The 19,336-nt window shown below is 39.5% G+C and overlaps 2 protein-coding genes across 8 annotated transcripts in view; both read right to left on the bottom strand.

The window, feature by feature from the left end:
- Positions 1 to 19,178, bottom strand: part of IL17RD (interleukin 17 receptor D) — a 59,318-nt gene extending 40,140 nt beyond the window's left edge. The window contains exons 1-2 of one of the 7 annotated variants that reach the window (XM_042823458.1): positions 18,999 to 19,178; positions 17,170 to 17,268 (exon numbers count right to left, since the gene is read on the bottom strand). In XM_042823458.1, the coding sequence (XP_042679392.1) occupies positions 17,170 to 17,268; positions 18,999 to 19,142 (243 nt within the window). In that variant the 5' untranslated portion in view covers positions 19,143 to 19,178. The other 6 variants (XM_042823459.1, XM_042823460.1, XM_042823462.1 and 3 more) reach the window with 6 other exon arrangements.
- Positions 6,128 to 17,258, bottom strand: HESX1 (HESX homeobox 1). Its single transcript, XM_042823465.1, has 5 exons — positions 17,170 to 17,258; positions 12,233 to 12,491; positions 11,910 to 12,115; positions 11,516 to 11,617; positions 6,128 to 10,617 (listed from the first exon to the last, which is right to left on the bottom strand). Exons 2-5 carry the CDS (start codon positions 12,423 to 12,425, stop codon positions 10,519 to 10,521), a joined length of 600 nt encoding a protein of 199 aa, XP_042679399.1. The 5' UTR covers positions 12,426 to 12,491; positions 17,170 to 17,258; the 3' UTR covers positions 6,128 to 10,518.
- Positions 19,179 to 19,336: the final 158 nt, after the last annotated feature.

The following is a 19,336-nucleotide window of genomic DNA, read 5'->3' as shown; positions in this document are numbered from 1 at the left end:
GGGGGAGCCGCCCCCCCCCCCGCGTGGCGGGGGACGTGAGCGCGGGGCGGGGGGGCGGGGGCGTGGCGGAGAGCGGCGCGTGCATGCGCGCCGCCGGCCCGGGGGGCTGCGTCTTGGCGGGCACGCGCGCCCGTTCCCCGCCCCCGGCCCGGCCCCCGCCCGCGGGAGCGAGCGCCGCCCTCCTCGCGGGGTCGCGCGTTTCTCCCTAACGTGCGATGCGAGGCGCTACGCGGGGCAGCGCGGCCGAACGGCCCCAGGGGCGGGCTGCTCTGCACGAAGTATTCGGAGTCACGTAGGGGGCGAAGCCTCAGCCGCCAGCAAAGTGCAGAAGCGCAGCACTGAGCTCAGAAGAGACAACAGCTGCTCAGGTGGCTACAAGCAGCAACCAGGTAGCTGAGAGTCTTCCCTTCAGTAACCCCAATCGCCATTATTTTGGAAGATTTTATATCCAGGTACATACTGCTGCTATCATTAATATTAGACAAAAAACCACGACAACTGAATAGAGGAAAAAAAAAAAAAAAAGTGCAAAATAGCATATCACAGTTCAGATTAAAGCAATGCACAATCTCAAAAAGCCCACTCAGGGTGAAAGGAAACGCTGCCAAGTGGCCATTTTTAAACTACTTCTAAACATGTCATAAGTTTTCCAATCCTTGCGAACACCAGCAACAACAATACAGGAAGACTCCAACTGCTCTCAGGCAGCCCTTCTCTGCCAGTTGCCATGAGAACAGGCTCAGGAGCCTCTGGCAGACACAGCTCTTCATTATATCATGAGCAGAAGTGGGACTCCTGCCATTAAGCATATTTTAGCACAAATTCGAGATTTGGCCGTAGCCCTGTTAAAGCTCTTGGAGCAGATGATGCTTACTTGGGATGCCCATTTTCCCCACAGGTTGGTGTTCTGGAAAAGGGAAGGGTAAAATTCCACGGATGGCTCTGGCACTTACACAGAGAGCAGAAGGAACAAGTCTTACTAACCAAGGGTTCAAACAGAAGCACAAAGCAAAAATATCACCTGCCACAAGTCAGCCTGCACAGCCCCCCCTTCCATTACCTCAGCTTAAGCTAATAACAAAACACCACATCTGAAAAACATTTATCCTAAGAGCTGTCACGGCCAGCTTACCAACGTGAATGCAGTGACTGCACACAGAAGGATTGTGTTGCTTTTTGGGACTGCGTGCAGAAGCATTTTATTGCTTTGTGTGCATTTAGAGTAACTTCCACTGAGAAGTTTTGTGGAAAAGGATAGAAGAGAGGTGGGAATCAAATGACAGTTAAAATTTCCACTTAGATTCTCTAAAATGCTGCTAGCTAATGTAAGGACAAAAGTGACTGTGGGGACTGCTTTCCTGCAGGCTCTTTTGTCCTTACAACAGTCTCCTGTTTCAACATAGTACAACATACCAGTTGGAGGATATATCTAAGTCATGGGTATCAATATAATGCATTCTACAGCTGGTTTTGGTTGCCACTACAACCAAACCTCAAGCGTCTTGCTTAAAGCTAAGAACCCTTTTTTTTTCCCCCTCCTTTCCGGGCAGCTGTTCCCAGATGGAGGGGACAGTGGGAACTCGGCTGGGCCTAGAAAAATGTGGAAACTCAAGTAACAAAGAGTGCTGCTGTATAGTTAGGATTTTCCTACCAACTATTTCCATCAGTTGCAAAATAATAGCAATAAAGCCTCCTTAGATTTGGAAGCTGTGTCCTCCATCCATCTTTTGTATTTCTAACATTTAAATCTTTCTCCCAGGAGAGACCGACCTTGGCTGCACAAGGAAGGAGTTAAGAAAAGAGCTCAGCTCTCAGCTGTAGGCCAGGAAGCATGCACCATGCCTGTGGACATATCCACTGGTGTCAGGCAGCTAAAGACCATCCAGTATCAAACCTTAAGAACTAATTCAGAAAAAAATGAGTGAAAGCAATGTTCCCAGAAGCATTCAGGAGTCACAAAAATTGTACTGTGGTAGTGTCTTCCAGATTGTAACATGCCATAGTTTCAAAAGATCTGGTTAACCTCAAGCAAAAGATTATCAGCTATATGATCCCAGATGATGAAATTGAAATTTAATTTAAATGCATCTATTGCCATTAATGGTTCTCTCTTTTAAACCACCAGGTCTTGATAAATGTGCCAATATTAATGAAGAAGAAAGAAAAGAGTTCTGAAAGGAAGATCCGCCTTACTATTCCCATTTTATAGATTCAGAAACGTAAAGAGAGTCGTAAATATGCCTGTTTTAACATCTTGCACACATGCTCGAGGCTAAACCAATAATTAGATTTGGAGTCAGGAAAGACTCTGCCCCCTACTAAGACAGGAAGAGACCCCTGGGGGTAATGGGTTTTGGTTTTAATTTGCTTCTTTCTAGAGACGCACAATCTACTTCCTAAGGTCATCTAGACATTATCACTGGGCACGTAAAACAGCGTGGGCTGTGGAGGCCAGATCCTCCAGAATAAGTCCATCCAAGAGCCTGCTTGTGCCCTGAGGGGGCAAAGAGGAGCACAGCACACCACCCTGGCAGCCAACTGCCTCCTGCTGCATCCAAGCACTTATTGGCACTTCCAGATTAGCTGCTGCTGTGTCCACGTGGGACTTGAAAGTGGAATTGGATGCATGAATTCTGCTACATTTGCTTTGACACTGGCAAACCACTTTGGCCACTACTTCTATACCCAGATGCTTCACAACAAATCCTGTAGTTCAGCATCCTTCATGCTGAATAAGCTAAGCCTTACTGAATTCCTTGTAGGGTGCAGGCAGCCACATCTTCCCCCAATCACTTTCTATCACATTCTCATTCTTGAGCTTTCTTCTTAAATATCTCAAGTCTATCTTCAGGTATTTGGGGATGTTTTGAGGTTTGTAGAGTTCAGAGAGTAGAGTGAATAGTCTGGTGACCTTTCTGGATGACTTAATGTCTTCTACAGGAAATTACACTTAATGACCAAGGAAGTTTTTCCAGTTCTATATTCCCAAAGGCTCAAGTTAGCATCAGATGTAAAGATGAAAAGGAATTGATTGAAATAAACTACTTACTATACACAAATGACTTCTGCTCATTATCAAAACAACTGTTTGTCGGCAATCCATGAATACAAATCCTTGTATAATATCACCATTCCCCAGACCTCACAGTTCCTTGTGAGAGAGTACACAGGCCAACAACTTAGTCTGCTGGCAGGAAGGATCTGCAGTCAAATTTGAACTCTATTTCTATTCAGTTTTGCACATGTTTAGTTTTGTATCTGGTTATTCATATGAATATAATAAAGGCACAGACAGACAGCTCAGTTCTGAGATCTTTCAACTAACTGACCTGCCACCAAATTCACTTCTCTCTGTTACACAAGCAAGCTGAATTGACTCATCCTGTGGCCACGTGATCTTTTCGCAGAAAAGAGGGAGCAGAGCAGGACTGCATCTTTCAGCAGCAGTCTTCTGTCACACTGGATTAGGTGTTATATGAAACTACATATTAAGAGAAAAACAGATTTGCAATGCCAAGAAAATTAAAAATTGCACAGAAGAGTGACTTTTCTTTTGGATAAAAAAATCCACTGAACTTGAAACATTGCAATCCAACAACTGTATTCTTAAGTGATGCATGTTTTATTCTTTAGAAATATTTGAGTCATTATTTCGAGTCAAAATATTTTTCTGCAATACCGGCATTTCAGTTCAGCCAACCATTAAAACAGCAAACGAAGCCTCCTCTGATGCCATTGGAATACTCGCTAGAATTGTAAATAAAGTAATGCTTTTTCAAAAGTTTCTTGGGTTTACCTTTAATCTCAACTTCTTAATGCAGCACAATCCCTTCCACAAAGACATCTTGCCATTTTCCATCGGCAGTGAAATAAGTGCCTGGGTGGGGGGGAGCTGACTTAACAGCCTATCCCGAAATTCAGCGATCTGCAGCATCCTGAGGCCGTGTCTGTGAAAGTAATCCCAGCACACTAAGGGACCCCTGGCTGAGCATAACCTGCCTTAAACCTCTTCCCTTTTAACCAAGAAGAGAGCAATTTGTTCAAGCACTTCAAGATGACATCATTCCTTATTTGAGGCCAACAGCTAAGTGTAATTAAGGCTAAAGAAAATGTTTTGAAGATTTTTGTGATTAAAACAGAGAGACTACTAACAGATACCATTACAGAACAATTGGAGCATTTCCGGAAGAATTGCAAAGTCCTACTGTTGTGTAACTGCTGTGGAAGACGATTGGAAAGCAGTCTGTCAATAGCACTTCATTCTACTCCCACTAAGGGAAAAATACAAGCAAATGAAAATGTAGACACATATGGAAATTGTAGTCTGTTTATATGACAGATACATAACAGCATTTCAGAGAAAAAGCTAGAACACTTCATGGCAGATTTACAAAAGAATTCTACAGCAATTCTACAGAACTGCACTAACCAAAGAGGAAAGGCCCTGCTAGGAATAACGGTTACTGCTGATAGCCCTACTTTTCAAGCAAACAACTTAATATATCCCCCATATCTACAGTTTGGCACGTTGTTGCAAGAAAAGATTGAAGCACTCGGATACTAGGATTGATTCAGTTGCTTGTTTTTGAAAAGAGTAATATAAATATCCAGACAATGGATTGATAAAACCCAGATCAATTAATGAAACATTGATAAAACAAAGATCTATTAATGCTTGCAGAGAAAGATAATGCACATTAACAGTAAGTTACAATAATTATGATTTGCTTGTGGTTAGATGGTAACATTAGGAATCACTGACCAGAACACTCCAATAGAGCTGCTGTTTGTGATAGACCTTACTGTCCAGCAGAGTATGATCATAGAATCAAGAGGGGAAAAAAGCTCACTTAAGCAAGAATAACTACAAGAAAAGCTTTTTTACATAACCTACTTGAGTTTCACAAAAACATTTAGCCAGACAACTGCATTTTAAGAGTGGTGAGGAAGCCTCATTAGACTGTTTCCTTTTGACTTCCTTTCCCTGTCAAAACGAATTAAGAGCAATTTGCAATTATATTGTCAGTTAGCCACATCCTGTAGCGTGGAATGAGATGTTGTCCCACCTTTGAAGTGAGAAGTACACATATATCCCTATCCAGTCAGTAACTTAGAAATATTCAAATCAAGAAAGAAATAGAAGTGACAACACCACATTTTTAATTTTTTAACCCAACTAAACATACTGAAATGCAAGTCAAACCATAACAGATGTATAGTATGTAAGCAGTACAATGCCATTTCTTATCGTTCTAATGCGATGAAACAGTTTTATAGAAAAAAAGCAGGTGGTCATCAGCCCTTTTGCATGCCAAACATCTGCATTCTCAAGTTCGCATTTGTTATCACAGAAGAATTACATTAGTAGACACTGTAGCAAAGTCGTTCTATGGTTCCATTGTAAGGGTGGGGTATTTTTTGTTTCTTTTAGAACTACTTGATGCTTTCACAGATATAAAACAATTCTGCTGCTATAAATGGACTGCATTTTGTAGTGCTGTAATCACATACCCATGAATGCAGCCTTAATGATTTAGAAGGCTGTAAAAGGTTGCCCCAAACTGAATTCTGAAGTTAATATCTAATAAATGTTCAGACTATCAAAAATACTAAGAACCTACCAATTTCCACTGGGTTCAATTCAACAGAGCCCATCCTGAGTTTTTGAAAAGCAGACACAAGGTAAAGCATTCATACACAGATACAGACTGTAACTAAATCTTCGTTGTACTACAATTTAGCAATCAGCAGGCATTCTACAAACAGCCTACCTCGTGATTGCAGACACCACCCAAACTTAAGATGTAGAACTGTAATTCTATGCTCCAGCCACAAGAGGGCAAAAGTAGCCCACCATTTTCAGCTGTATTTGAAATACTGAATAACTGCTTCAGTATTTATGAATTTAAATGCTGGTCTGATCTGGGGGAAAAAAAAAAAAAGAAAAAAAAAAAAAGATTAAGGCGCAGTTTATAAATAGTCAACAGCCTCTAATGCAGAATATTTGATTTGCTGTCGTCTTAATTTCTTTAACAGCATCAATCACACAAACTGAATCCCAGGATGTTTTTGAACATTACTGTGGTTGTTAATATAAATCTAAGTATTAAAAGCGTGAAATATATCATTAAAGGGTATAGTATTTATTTTCAGTTAACATATTAAGCATAAATTGGTTATATGTAGGCAAGATTCTAGACAACGTGGACAAACAGCAACCACAATAAAAGTATTAAAATAACAACTGCTAAAGAACAAGAAAGTATTAAACAAGATACAATAACTACGTTGATGTAAATTTACAGACATGATGTTGTGACAGTTTGCTATTATTGACAATTATACCAGAATTAGGCCAAAACCATGTGTGTGCAGTCACCATCCTTGAAAGTGTTCAAGAAACGAGTAGAAGTGGCACTAAGGGACATGGTTTAGAGGGCATGGTGGTATTGGCTGCTGGTTGGACCAGGTGACCATGGAGGTCTTTTCCAGCCTCAATGATTCTATATACCTAAGCATTTTTTGTTATATTCTTACCTCAGTGAGGATAAACATCCTGCAAAAACAAGTTTTTAGAAGTTTATGCCTTCTTATAAATTCAATAAATATATGTTTAATTTGGGTACCCAGAAGAAAAGAGAGCTCTTCCACCTTTTGTCTCCCTTTCTCCTTCACCTCACCTAAGTGTGGGGTCTATTTCCTCAGAAAGGAATCTGGAACTGATGGCTCTTCCACAACCCCGGATTACCATCCCTGCCAACAACTGTTTGCCCATTACGATCCCACCAAGTTCCTTTGTGGTGCAATCAGATAGAACCCTTCCTCTCTCCTCCCCACCCCGGAGATATTCAGCAGCCCCAGCACCTCCCCACATAATGAGCTAATTACATAATAGTAAATCCTATAAAATTAAGTGATAAAAAGCATCAACCTGACAACTGATAGAGAAACCACTTCTAGCCAAAAAATCATAACAAACATTATTTTACAAGAAATTTCTAAGAAGCTTCGATTTTATTTTATTTTTTTTATCACTAGTCAGCCCTGAGAATTAATCTCAACTATTTGAAATTACCTTAATTTCAATGTTTGGTAAAAAAGTTCTTTGTTAAATCCAGCCATAGAAATGCTTGGGTGAAGTTTTGAGGCCTCATTTACTTTAAATAAGAACACAGCATTATCCTTCTTCTGTGGAACTGTAAAACACCCTGGGTTTTGTTGCTTTAGAAGTATTTTCAATACAGAACTTTGAATGAGAAAAATGCAGACATACTTACACCCAGTAGGAAAATTGTAATAGAGCTTGCTGGGGTACAAGCTTGCTGTTTGTAATCACAGACTTGGTAAATCAAATAACTGCCAATACAAAATTCTAAGTTCAAAAGCGTTATAAATGTAGGCTTTAAAAATCTAATATTGGTAATTTAAAGAATGTTTCAAACTATGCTCTCACATATGCTGCAAGTAATAATATTAGAACAGAACCTAGGAAGCAGCTGTTGTGTGATTTGGGTATGCCTTCAGGCCATGAACACAGATCATCTTTTTTGGATGGCAACAGCCACTAATGAAGTTCATGTCTAGAAAAGTTTTTTAAGCTTGCGACATCAAGAAAGAGAAGAAAGTCAATTTCAAACAAATAATTACACAGCCCAGCATCCCGATTATGGCCACTGGCACAGGACCCTATTTCAGGAAAGCACTACTAGCATGTTTAAGTGCCATTTCAATCAGTTCTAGGAGAGCTTCATCAATTTATCACTAACCTAAATTACAGCTGTTGACAAATGCTGACATCACAGCTTGCCAATACCAGAACAGGGAAGTCTTACCACAAGCCAGCTTTCTTGCTGGATGTTTTCACTGTCTTTGTAATTGTAAGAACTCATCTCAGGGTCACAGGGTCAAATGAGCTCTTGAGCCAACGCAAAATGGTTGGAAGAAGAAAAGGAAGTTTTGGCTTCACAAACCTGAAGTCAAATGAGGAAATAAGATGACTGAGGTTTTTCTGATCACAGTTCTGAAAAGCAGATAAACAGAAGCATCAAAAGACAAAGTATACAAAACTGGAATGGCACCAGATTTCAACATGTGCTTGTGACAGTCTCATGCACTATTCTTACCAGGACCAGCTGTGCTCAGATAGCTAACAGTATTACATGTACTACTGAGGTCATTCAGAAAGCTGCATATTATCGGCAAGATTAGCAAGGACTGTGAAGTACAAAATAATATTTTAAGATAGAAAAGAAATTTAACTATATACAAGAAAGTCTTTGCCACAGTTTAGACCCAAGGTGGTCAAAATCGGCATATATGTGAAGTTAAGGGTTCTCCTTTAATTGGTTGATGTATTTACTTTAGGAAGAACAATGTAAGCCAAGATTAAAGAAATAACACAATCATGTTATCTGACTTTTGCTCCTCACAATGCTATGTAGAACTGAGCAAGCCATTCCTCTAGTAACACTTGCTAATTGAGAGCTGGATACCAGAGCTGCTGCTGCTGCTATTATTCCACTCCTCTTAAATTGCTTTGTCAGACTTCCGTCACTTGAGACAAGTTCCATTATAGCAGACATTAGGTGCATTTAGGTATTTGCCAGATAATAGAGTAAGGTTCTTAGGCATTGGTCTGTACAGATTAGTCTAATCTGTTGCTGTTGGAGACCTTGTTTCCAGCAGAAAGGTAAACAATAGTTTCAAATTACTTGCACTAAAGTTAAGCTACAGGTACTCCATGTCTTGAGGTGAAAAGAAAGCCAAAAGAGAACTCTCCCATTTCCAATATTGTCTTCAGCTCAGCTCAGGTCTGCATCTGAATAGAACTTCTTCTTTCTCTAGAACTATTTCTAATAGATTTGGTGCCATTTAAAATGCTCTATCCAAAAATGATTAAGAGAAATAGAAGTTCAGTTAGTAATATTAAATGCTAATGTTACTTCCTGAATTCGAAGCACAAATAGTTAACATTTCAATATTAAGTAAAAGTTTCTTATTTCCACACTGAAATAGGTTTTCAAGAAGAAAAATCAAGCAATTTGAGATTTCTGGGCTTCTATGAAAAGGAAGGCAATAAGCCCATAGAGTTGTATTTTGTTTGTTTTTAATGACATAATGGGTATGATATATCTGGTAAAATCCTAAGCTAAGCTGCACTTTGAAATACTTTACAAACATTCAAAACTACATTAAATCATCCATTACTAAAACTGAAAAATAGAATAGATTTCTAAGGAAGATCTTAAGCTAAAGGAAGAGGAGAGCACATGTTAGGAAGGGGTGTAGTGATCAAGAATGGTCTGGAAGCAGTTAAGATAGGTCTTCAAAAGTTTTAACACCAACCTGGAGCACTAACCTAACTGCATTTGGACAACTAGAAAGTAGAAGAACTTACACCGTTTTTTCCATGTTTCCCTCACTGCCTTTTGTTTGTTATCACATTTAACCTATACTGACAGTAGCATTCTTCCTTCATGTCCTTGTGAGTGATTCTAATAGAAACTAAATGCCAGGGCCTGCATCAGCCTGGTAACCGAGCCTGAAGACTTGGGCTTCAGTTCTTCCCTCCAGTGAATATCAAAGTACTTCATACAAAACAACTGTTTCCTCAAGAAATCTGGAAACCAACACCAGAATATGTAACAGCTCAGTAGCTAGACATTACTTCAAGAAGAAATTGCTAGTTTAAGATTTATAAATTTTTAAAGCTTTGTCCTATAGTACTTTCTTGCTTTTCCATCTTGTATATTAAAACCATTTTCTTTGTACCAGATGAAACAATTCAGTTCAGTTCTTTGATTATTACAGATATAGTTTGCTTCAGAATAAAACCTATTATTCATGTCAGCCATGTATAAAAACTCAGAATAGCCTTACACCTGGTTCACACTGAGAAGAGAGGAGATATCTGAATTGAAGCACTAAGTAGACAAGTAGACAAATAATATTCTAAACAGAAATGAATTAAAATATATTAAAAAGATTACAGTTTTAAGCTTATTTTAATGAAACAATTGTTCAAACTGAAACCAGTTTAATACCAGTCCATTTATTTTCATGGAGAGCAACGTTTTAGAAAATGAGGTCATACTCTTCTTAAAATCTGTTCATTAGAATGTAAATAGCTAATCTGTTTCACGTATAAAAAACTATTTTGCATGTTAAGAATTATAGGCTTTAAAAGTAGGGATCTTAGTTGCCTTCAGTGAAGCCTGAAGTACTTCATAGTAGCTGAAAATCTTACACAACTCAGAACTTACAGTTTATTTTTTAACTGCAAAAAATATCTAAACTTTTCTGAACATATTTATTAAAATATATAGGAAAAGTTCACTTTCTCCACAAAAATTAGTTTATAATACTTCACATATTTACAGTTTGAGTGAAAAATCATAATCCTTCAAATCTAGGGATAAAATCATAATTGATATATGATCATTGTTTAATACAAATAATGACAACGCCAGTAATTCTTCAAGTCCTGTTACAGTAAAATAAAGGCAAACCATCCTTCTCCTACTCTAGCAGGCTGGAGGTGAAGTTACTTTTCACCATTAGAAACTGGGATTCTCGGTGTGATCTCTTCAGTTTTGCACGACGGTTCTGGAACCAGATCTAAAATGGAAATAAAAGGCATCTTTTTCAGAAACACAGCGCTGTAAACAGAGCGGGCTTTGAAGTGCAAAAGCATTCACACAACCCTACAGTATTTTGTCAGTAATTTGGAAGTTTCATAGAAGGTCAGAATTTTCAGTTGATGACCGGCACAAATTCAGACTAAGAAAATAATGCCTTCAGCTTCACTGGAGAAAGAGAATCAGCTTCACCCACAAAAACACAAATATCAACTTTGGTGACACTCAGATCCTGTTCAGAATTCCTGAACATCTGGAATTCACACACGTCTTCAGGTGTTACTTCAACTGCTTGATGAAGTGCAACATCAAGCTTCCCATTAAGCCAAACATGAATGGCATCAAAAGCATAATAAATACCAATAAATATCAAATTTGAATTCTTATTGTATGCTTATCACATATGAGTTGTTAGAAATCAGTAATTAAGGCCCTGAGTTGATTTTGCTTTTGGCCAGATGAATGACATTGTCTCAAATACTGGTTTAATGCACTTATGCTCTCCCACCACTCCCAAAACACAAACATATTTTCATACAAATTATTTCAAAATTGATTTCAAATTATGTTTTAAACTATGTTGCCAAGCATAATAAACATGATTTTAGGACCTGGGAGCAAAGGATTGGAGATTAGAAAAGCAGAAACTGCAGAAATTTCACTGTGCCAAGTGTCTCACCAATGCCACGGAACAAGGCTTAAGATTTCAGAAGGAATTTGATGGCATCCATTTCATGAATCACTTCAGGCATACCAGAAATGCACATTATTTTATGCTGACATCAAAATTATTGCTACACTGATAATCTACCTATTTACACTGACTGAGAGTATATATGGAAGGAAATATGGATATTTTCAAGTAAAAATTTAATTACCTGGATCCTGTCTTCATCTAAATCTAGCTTGCGAGCTAATTCTTCTCTGATATCAATGCCAGGGTAGGAGTTCATTTTAAAAACATTTTCCAAGACTTCAATCTGAGGAAATTAAAATACACTCATTGAGTGATTGTCACTACCTTTATAAGAGCTAAGAATACCATTTTAGTTTGTTTTATAGGAGACCTCTGAATTGTGCTTGGGCAGTTCTGATTTCATGCAGAAATACCAGTCTGCTGAAGTTAGCAACATAACCAAATTTACACAAGTGCTTAATTACATTTTTCTACAGAGAAGTACACAGTACTGAATTAGTCAGCTATTAGAGGCTTCTGCCAAGTTTTCTAAACTACATCGTTGCTGATTCATCAGATAGTAAGAAAATCCATACCTGGCTTCTAGTGAAAGCAGTTCTTGGTCTTCTACCCCTGTACCAGCTCAATTCTCGTTTGAAAGATAGCCTTTCAGTGACTGAAAAATATTTGTCACATTTCAAAACTTTTTCCTCTTGCACTGTATTGCTGTTAGCATGGAATAATGAATTTTCATAGGAAACAACAGGGATTTGCAGATGGGAATTACTGTCATCACCTAAAACTGGAAAAAGCAAGTAAATGTGACCTTCATGTTACCGATTTTCAGTAGAAACATGACTGCATCTATTTTTAAAAGGAGTAAAAGCCTGAGAGGTTACAAAACAGACTGCTGGCTTACCCAAGTTGGTGCATGCATCCATCCACGGTCTGTGAGGTTTCACTGCTGCAATGCCATCCTTCTTCTGCTCCAATCCTAAAATACTTTCGATGGAAAATGAGCACTGTGTGGTTTTATTTTCTACAAAACCAGACACCTTCTGAAGATTCTGAGATGCTGATGGATTAGCTGCACACAGCGATGTACTTGCCATGGTTTCACCTTCAGCCAGCACAGCACACACACTGTACTTGCATTTCTCCTGAAGTCCTCCTTATAGCTATGTTGACAAGGGGGTTGGATTTGCAACGTCATTAATTAAATCTTTTATTAGAAAGTTTTAGCATGTCAATGAAAACTCTCCCACCAAGAGGCACGAGGAGTTAATTGTTTATTTGTTTGCAAGTAATTAGCAACTAATGGTGACACTAGGGGGGCCACCAAGAGGGACAAGAAGTGTTATCTCTCCTAACCAGAACATCGACTTAACTTTCTCAAAAGAAGCTATGCACAAATATAGGACTTCTCTTTTATTCGAAATCATTAATGTATAAAATCAGTTTTTTTAAAAAAAACTTTATACTCTAATGGACTCCACTTACCTAAACATAGCAGCACGATAGGAAACCAGTCAAGTAATAAGTAATCTCATTTAAGTGCATTTCCTTCCAAGGAAATTTAAAAAATAATCTCTTAATGCTATTAGGCTAATCCCAATGAAAATGCCTCTGTTTTTTCATATGCATATGTAATGGCGAACGTGGTCAATAAAACAACAATAGCTTTTGGCATGAGGCTCTGTGCAGTGGGTTGGCAATGTTGTCAAAGCTCAGTGTAATTGCCTTCCAAGTGCCTGGATTAGTTAGCAGTAACAGTTGCACCAACTATTTTAAATAATTCAGACATTCATTTTTCTTATTAAAATAGCTTTGTCGCAGCCTTTTTGAAGGATACCATCTGTGACATTTCCTGATCAGACTATACAAAATAAAAACAAAACCTGAAGTAATACTGGCCACACACATGAGTGTACAGGTTTTAACACCCTTGACCTGCTAGGTGTTTCTTCTTTCCTGTAAGTGGGTTTATAACCAACAGAAATTATTCCACAGAGCACATACTTAAAACGACCAAAAATCATGTGTAATGGTGATGAAGGATTTCAAGCATTTCTTTTCAAGTTCAAGGTTTGAAAAGATCACTGATTTCACTCATTATAAAGAAAGCATCAGCTGTAACATTTTCAAACTCAACTACTGGCCATTTACACATGGTCAGTAACAACTTCTCATTCATGAAAACCTCTTTTTGTATTTTAGATACAGCTATGTGATAAATACAAAACTGCAAGCAATGCTTTTCTTTCAGAAAGCAAATTTTAGCCCTCTAAAATATAACTTTGGAGCATGTGATGTAGGATTGGACCTTTCAGAGGAAAAATCTCACCCTTTTGTTCTTGTGTTACCATTTACTGAGAGTAGTTTATTCTGTGTAGTCAGTCATATTCTCATGGATAACAAGTTATACAAAGAAAAATACAGAAAATCAAGGTACAGATACTGTTCATTTGTAAACTGCCTAAGATAAATCTTTAGGAATAACAGAAGCAGGAAAACTTGTAGGGAAACAGCACAGCATGGAACTGGTGGTGCAGAGTTGAGGGAGATTCTAGTGTGAAAAATAGAATCATACGTTATTTTATATCAGAATGACATTCAGCTGCATGACATTGACTTGCTGGACTGACTCAGAAGTGATTCAAGCAGTGATCTCACCAAGACACCTTATCAACACATCAACACATTTTGAAGGGGCAGCAGAATAAACGCAGTGACCACCTGCGAGCTGAGCTCCAAACCCCATTTGGCAGCCTCAGCAACTACAAAGTATACACAGAAGAAAAATCATACAAACCCGTATAAGCAGCTCACTGGCTACTGACATGCCTTCTGATCAGCATCGAGGAGGAGTAGCAAGGCCCATAGGACTCATCTCTGAGTAAAGCTGTCCTCATTTCCATGATCCACACTTCCACAACTTCCTGAGCAAAGCGCAAGTTCTGCTAGCCTGTCCAAACCCAGCTGCTAAGAAAGCTGGCTTAGAAATCCAATTAAAGAGCCATGGCAGAACATGAAAACTGAGAATTCCAAGAACATATTGACAGCATTTAGAGTTAATCTTCTGTACTAAACTAATGATGTTTTATGAATGTATATGAAGACTTGAGGCAAAAAGAACATGCGGTTTGTATGTTGGGTAAGGTCTGAACCTGAAGAAAGAAATGCTTAACTGCCAAAATTTTCCCTCAGGTTCTCCTTAATGCTCAAACACTCTTTTCTGAAGGAAACCCAGTGTCAGTTTTCAGAAAACTGCAGAGCAGCTGACATAACTTTTCCTAACTGGAAATTTCCAGAGTGTCAAGATCACAGCATAACAGAACCATCACTGTTTTCACAGGAATCTGTAACACACTGGTAGCCTCTGGAGGAGTCTCATCTGTCCAGAAGTTTCATGATGATGTACCCAATGAATCAGTAGTCAGTGGGAAACGAGGGCCTTACAGCCCTGTATATTTAACTATAGCTGGTCCTAATGCAACATCAACTGAGATCCCAGATGAACAACGGAGCTTCTTTCCTTGACTGCAGACTTTTGACAACACACCAAGTTGAGAGGTTGCTAAAGAGATAAAGCTAAGGCTCTTGCATCCCAAGCAATTGATAAATCAGTTTTCTGCCTCTACAGTTTCTAGATGAAACACCAACTTTAAGAAGAAAAAACACCCAAAATATAACAAGTCAAAAAGAAATCAGTACAGATCCTGTAATGAATTTGGTGCCACTTATCAATTTCTCTATCCTGAAGTTTGAAGCACGATTTCTGATAGACAGTGTCTTGAATTCAGAAACAAATGTGGACTTTAATAATAAAAAGAACACCTCTTAATGAGTGCAAATGAAGCTGGCTTCCAAATACAGACGACTACCTATGTATAGGTGTGTTGGAGTTTTGGTGTTTTTTTTAATTTTATAAAAGAACATACACAAAACATTTCAGAAAATATTCATTTCACCATAATGAATAGAAATTAGATTTACTTAAACTACATGGTTTACAGTCAGATTAGCATATAGATCAAATCCCAAACTGCTAACTGCCTTCATAGGCATGATCTCTTCAGAAGCTACCAAGAACTGCCACAAAAGGTACATGGAGGTAGAAGTAGTATTGAGGAAGCACACTCCTCCACAAAACAAGCCATTACACTAACCAAGTAGCTGTAACTCGTTTTGGTCTCTCTGAGACTGTGGAGGACAGCGTAGTTTGCTTTGAGCTCCCAGTTGGAGGTTCACATTCATTCAGGGTTTATTTCTTTGTTTATCTTAAGGACTTTTCAAGAAAAAGATCTCAGCCGCTCTCAAAAGTAGGTTTAATAAAGTAAGTCAAAAAACATGGAATGGATTTGAAAGGCAGAGGTCAGAAACTAATCAAATACTGCCATCTGGTGTTTGTGTTTGCTCAGCTGCTACATTTGTTCAACAACGTTCTCTGAATAGGAAACTTACTATTAAAATTATGATATTAACTTGCTCAAAGTTGAATTGAATCAGACCTGGAGACTGCAGCGCAGTAACAAACACACCAACACTGCTTTGAAACCGTGCATGGCTGCAACTCCACATAGGAACTGGAAGCACCTATTCAGAAGTTCCCAGGGTAACTGCTCACAGTGCTCCCTAATTTGAGGAATGCAGTGAAAATGAAACACCACACACCTAAGGGACCCTTACAGTTTTAGTGTAAATCCATACGACTGTTACGAAAATCTCACATGAAAAGAGAATTTATTCTAAAGGTAACAAGTTTGTATTAACACCAAAACGAAATGAGTAAGTCTACTGGAAAGACTGGCTGAAGATCTAACAACCAAGTGGTGTTATATTTCTTTAAAGAGAAGACTGCTAAACTGTAGAAGAAAGCAATTTGTCATAAGAAAAAAAAATAAACAAAGCTTTTTACACAAGAAATGAGGATAAAAACATGATAGAGCAGAAAACGCAATTAGTTTTAAACTCAAGCCATTCTATGATTCTAAAGCAGCAGAATTTGATAGCAAAGATTTGGATTCCATTTCCAGGAATTGACACTGCAAGTATAATTCATGCTTGATTCTTCATTCAAAAATTTTATCTCATCATCCTAGCCAAACGAGCAGTTCTGCCCTTGCAACCCATAAGAACAGCTTTGCCTAAATATGTTTGCAGGAACAATGAGAGCAGCACAAGAAGCTTTCCAGTGAAAACCCTGGGCGACAAAAATCAATCACAGGAGAAATCACTGTTCTTTGAATATGCCAAAACAATCTTCTAATAGAATTCACACTTGATGAAGCAGAAATTCATATCCCTTGCAGATCTTAAACCACCTGTTCTTGGCCCAGGGACAGCAGCGTTCGTCTCTCGAGCGGATGCTAAGAATTGCCACTAGCACCCATTGCAACTCCGCTGTCAGGTCACCTTTCACAACAGCCTGTGCTGCATTTTCAGCCTTTGGAACACTATGAACAGCACACGTAATCTTTCTTGATATACTTATCACACAGAAAATTGCCTTTCATCTCACCTTTCCCACAGCTCTTTTACCCAAGTGTAGCACCACCTTAGACATTTTGCTGCACAGATCGACCTTTCAAATTTGTTTTGAACATTAATTACAGAGATTATACTCAAAGCCAACTACAAAACTGTGAAGTTTTTTTTTGTTTGTTTGTTTTTGCAACAATACCTTAATACCTTCAACATCATTTTTTTCAAAGCACAATGAGAGCAGTTAGCTGCTCCTTAGGTAAGTGAAAGCTACTTTGATCTGGGGCAAACACAACATAAATTCAAGGTAAATCCAAGGGTATCAGAAGAAACAGCATGCTTGTTAACGTGTAACATGCAAATAAAGCCTACCTGATCCAGACAGCTAATTCCACTCCGTAGCAGAGCCAAAGTTCTCTCCATTAGGGACACATCTGAAATCCTTAAAAGAGCTGGTGGCTGCTCTTCTCCCTGTTTATATAGTGCCAAGTATTAGTTCTCCACACTTACAGAGAAAAAGGAAGAGTCATACACACTAAGAAAGTTTACAATTCTGGTAGAAGCGTAACACTAAAAACATGCTCATTAGTGGATTCTTACGGATTCCTCAGTTCATTGCTATCCAATCTCCTCCATTGCAGCCAAATATATATCCCAAATAAAACTTTTAAATGCCTTGTGTATATTTTTACAAATATATCAACGTACGAGAGAATTATTGATTGTTTCCATTTAAGGGACCTATTTAGAAACCTAACTATGAAATAGAAGAAGCTCCAGTACACTACAGAACAACTAGAAAGGGCTCTCTCTTGCTACTAAAATGAACTGATTCATTAAATTGAAACATCAACAGAAGCAAGAAACATCACGCTACATGCCAATCAAGATACCAAAGCACATTTTTACATGTTAAAAACTTGTCTGTTACCATTTTGTTTCGATACAGAACGGTTTGAGCTGGAAGGGATTTTTAATACTATTGAGTTCCAACCCCTCTGCTATAGGCAGGGACACTTCCCTCCAGACCAGGTTGCTCAAAGCCCCTTGAACACCTCCAGTCTGGAGGCTTTCACAACCTCACTGGGCAACCTGTTCCATATCTGCAAAAGTTTCAGTTTTTAAAAGCTGTTTTTCTCATTCTATAGGAGCTAAATAAATGTGTCTTTTCTGTCATTTGCAGCTGTAAAAAATGCAAAGGTAACTAGAAATAATTCTGTTTGCAGTCTCTTACTACCCTTCTGAGTTCTACTAAGGGAATGACACAAATATATCATGAAATAGAGAGCAATTCTTACAGAAGAAATTGGTTACAAGTTAACTGATATGAAAACCAGAAAGTTGTGCACATGCATATAGGTCACAAGCCAACACTGCCATTGCCTGCTCGTACTTACAGACCCAGTTAGAGCTCAGCAAGCAAAAGATCAAACAAGAAGATACAAGGCTTAGCCTTTAAACCTGGTAAGATAACTCTGTATTTCTCTCATTTGATAGGTACATAAGGAAGTTAGCAGTGTGGTTTGCCTCAGCCACATGAGTCATCAGATGAGCTGGTACAAGAACCCACTGAACCGAAATCTAGCAGTGACATTTATTCACTGCTCCCTAGGCAGAAAAAAAAAAGAAGAAAAAAACCCAACTAACCAAACAAAAAAAAACCTGCAACATCAATTGCTTGCAGATCCTGTCTTCATGTTTTTAGAAGTAAAACGTGACCCGACAGATCACAAAGCGAGGGCTTTTTGACAGCACAGCACAGCAGTGCGCGCTTCGCTCCCCTGGGCCATGGGGCACAGCTTCAGCGGGCTGCGCACCGGGAACGGGACGGCACAGCCGGCAGGAACAGCCGCTCCCGACCAACGGGCACCTCCAGCAGCTCCAGCCGCTCTGAAACGCAGAAGTGAAAGCCAGCAGCTTCAGAGCTGAGTCCGCAAACAGCCGGCACGACCGGGCTGTCGTTTTGTCGGAGCGAGAATGAGCGCACAGCCTGCTGTGCAGTATTTTTCTGATTTTAAGTCAGTTTAAATTAAATACACATCATTAACAACCTGTACGTAGCTTATGCCTCCTCAGAGATCTATCCTTAAAACACTAATTGCTTAACCCAGAGGGGTGACTTAAAGCACAACCCCGAGGCGCAGGGCTGTAGGAAGGACAACTCAGGAGCAGTTTCTTCCTCTCCTCACAGCAGCACGCACCAACCTGGCGCAGCCCAACGAGCTCCCGCCCCAGGAGCGGGACGGACATCCCCACCATGACAGGACGCGGTGCCGGCTGTCCCCTCGCGCTCCCCACACAAGTACCGCCGCCCCGAGGCGCCAGGCCCCGCTCCCGCAGCTCATCGCGCGCGCGAGAACAACCAGAACGGCCAGACGCCTCCCGTCAGGCGGCCACCGAGGCGGGAACGGGACCGTGAGCAGACAGCAGGGCCCGCTGACCAATAACGAGTCGCGCGGCTGGGCGGCGGAGCCAATTGCAAGGGTCGCTGGCGGCGGCGGGAGGGACATCCGGTTCGGGGCGGGGTCGCGCGTCGCGC

Source organism: Centrocercus urophasianus, unplaced genomic scaffold (genome assembly GCF_019232065.1).
Source record: "Centrocercus urophasianus isolate 14NV4802_14NV808 unplaced genomic scaffold, USGS_Curo_1.0 seq_22, whole genome shotgun sequence".
Lineage (NCBI taxonomy): Eukaryota > Metazoa > Chordata > Aves > Galliformes > Phasianidae > Centrocercus > Centrocercus urophasianus.
Note: the sequence above shows the minus strand (reverse complement) of the source record. Positions and strands in the feature narration are given on the sequence as shown.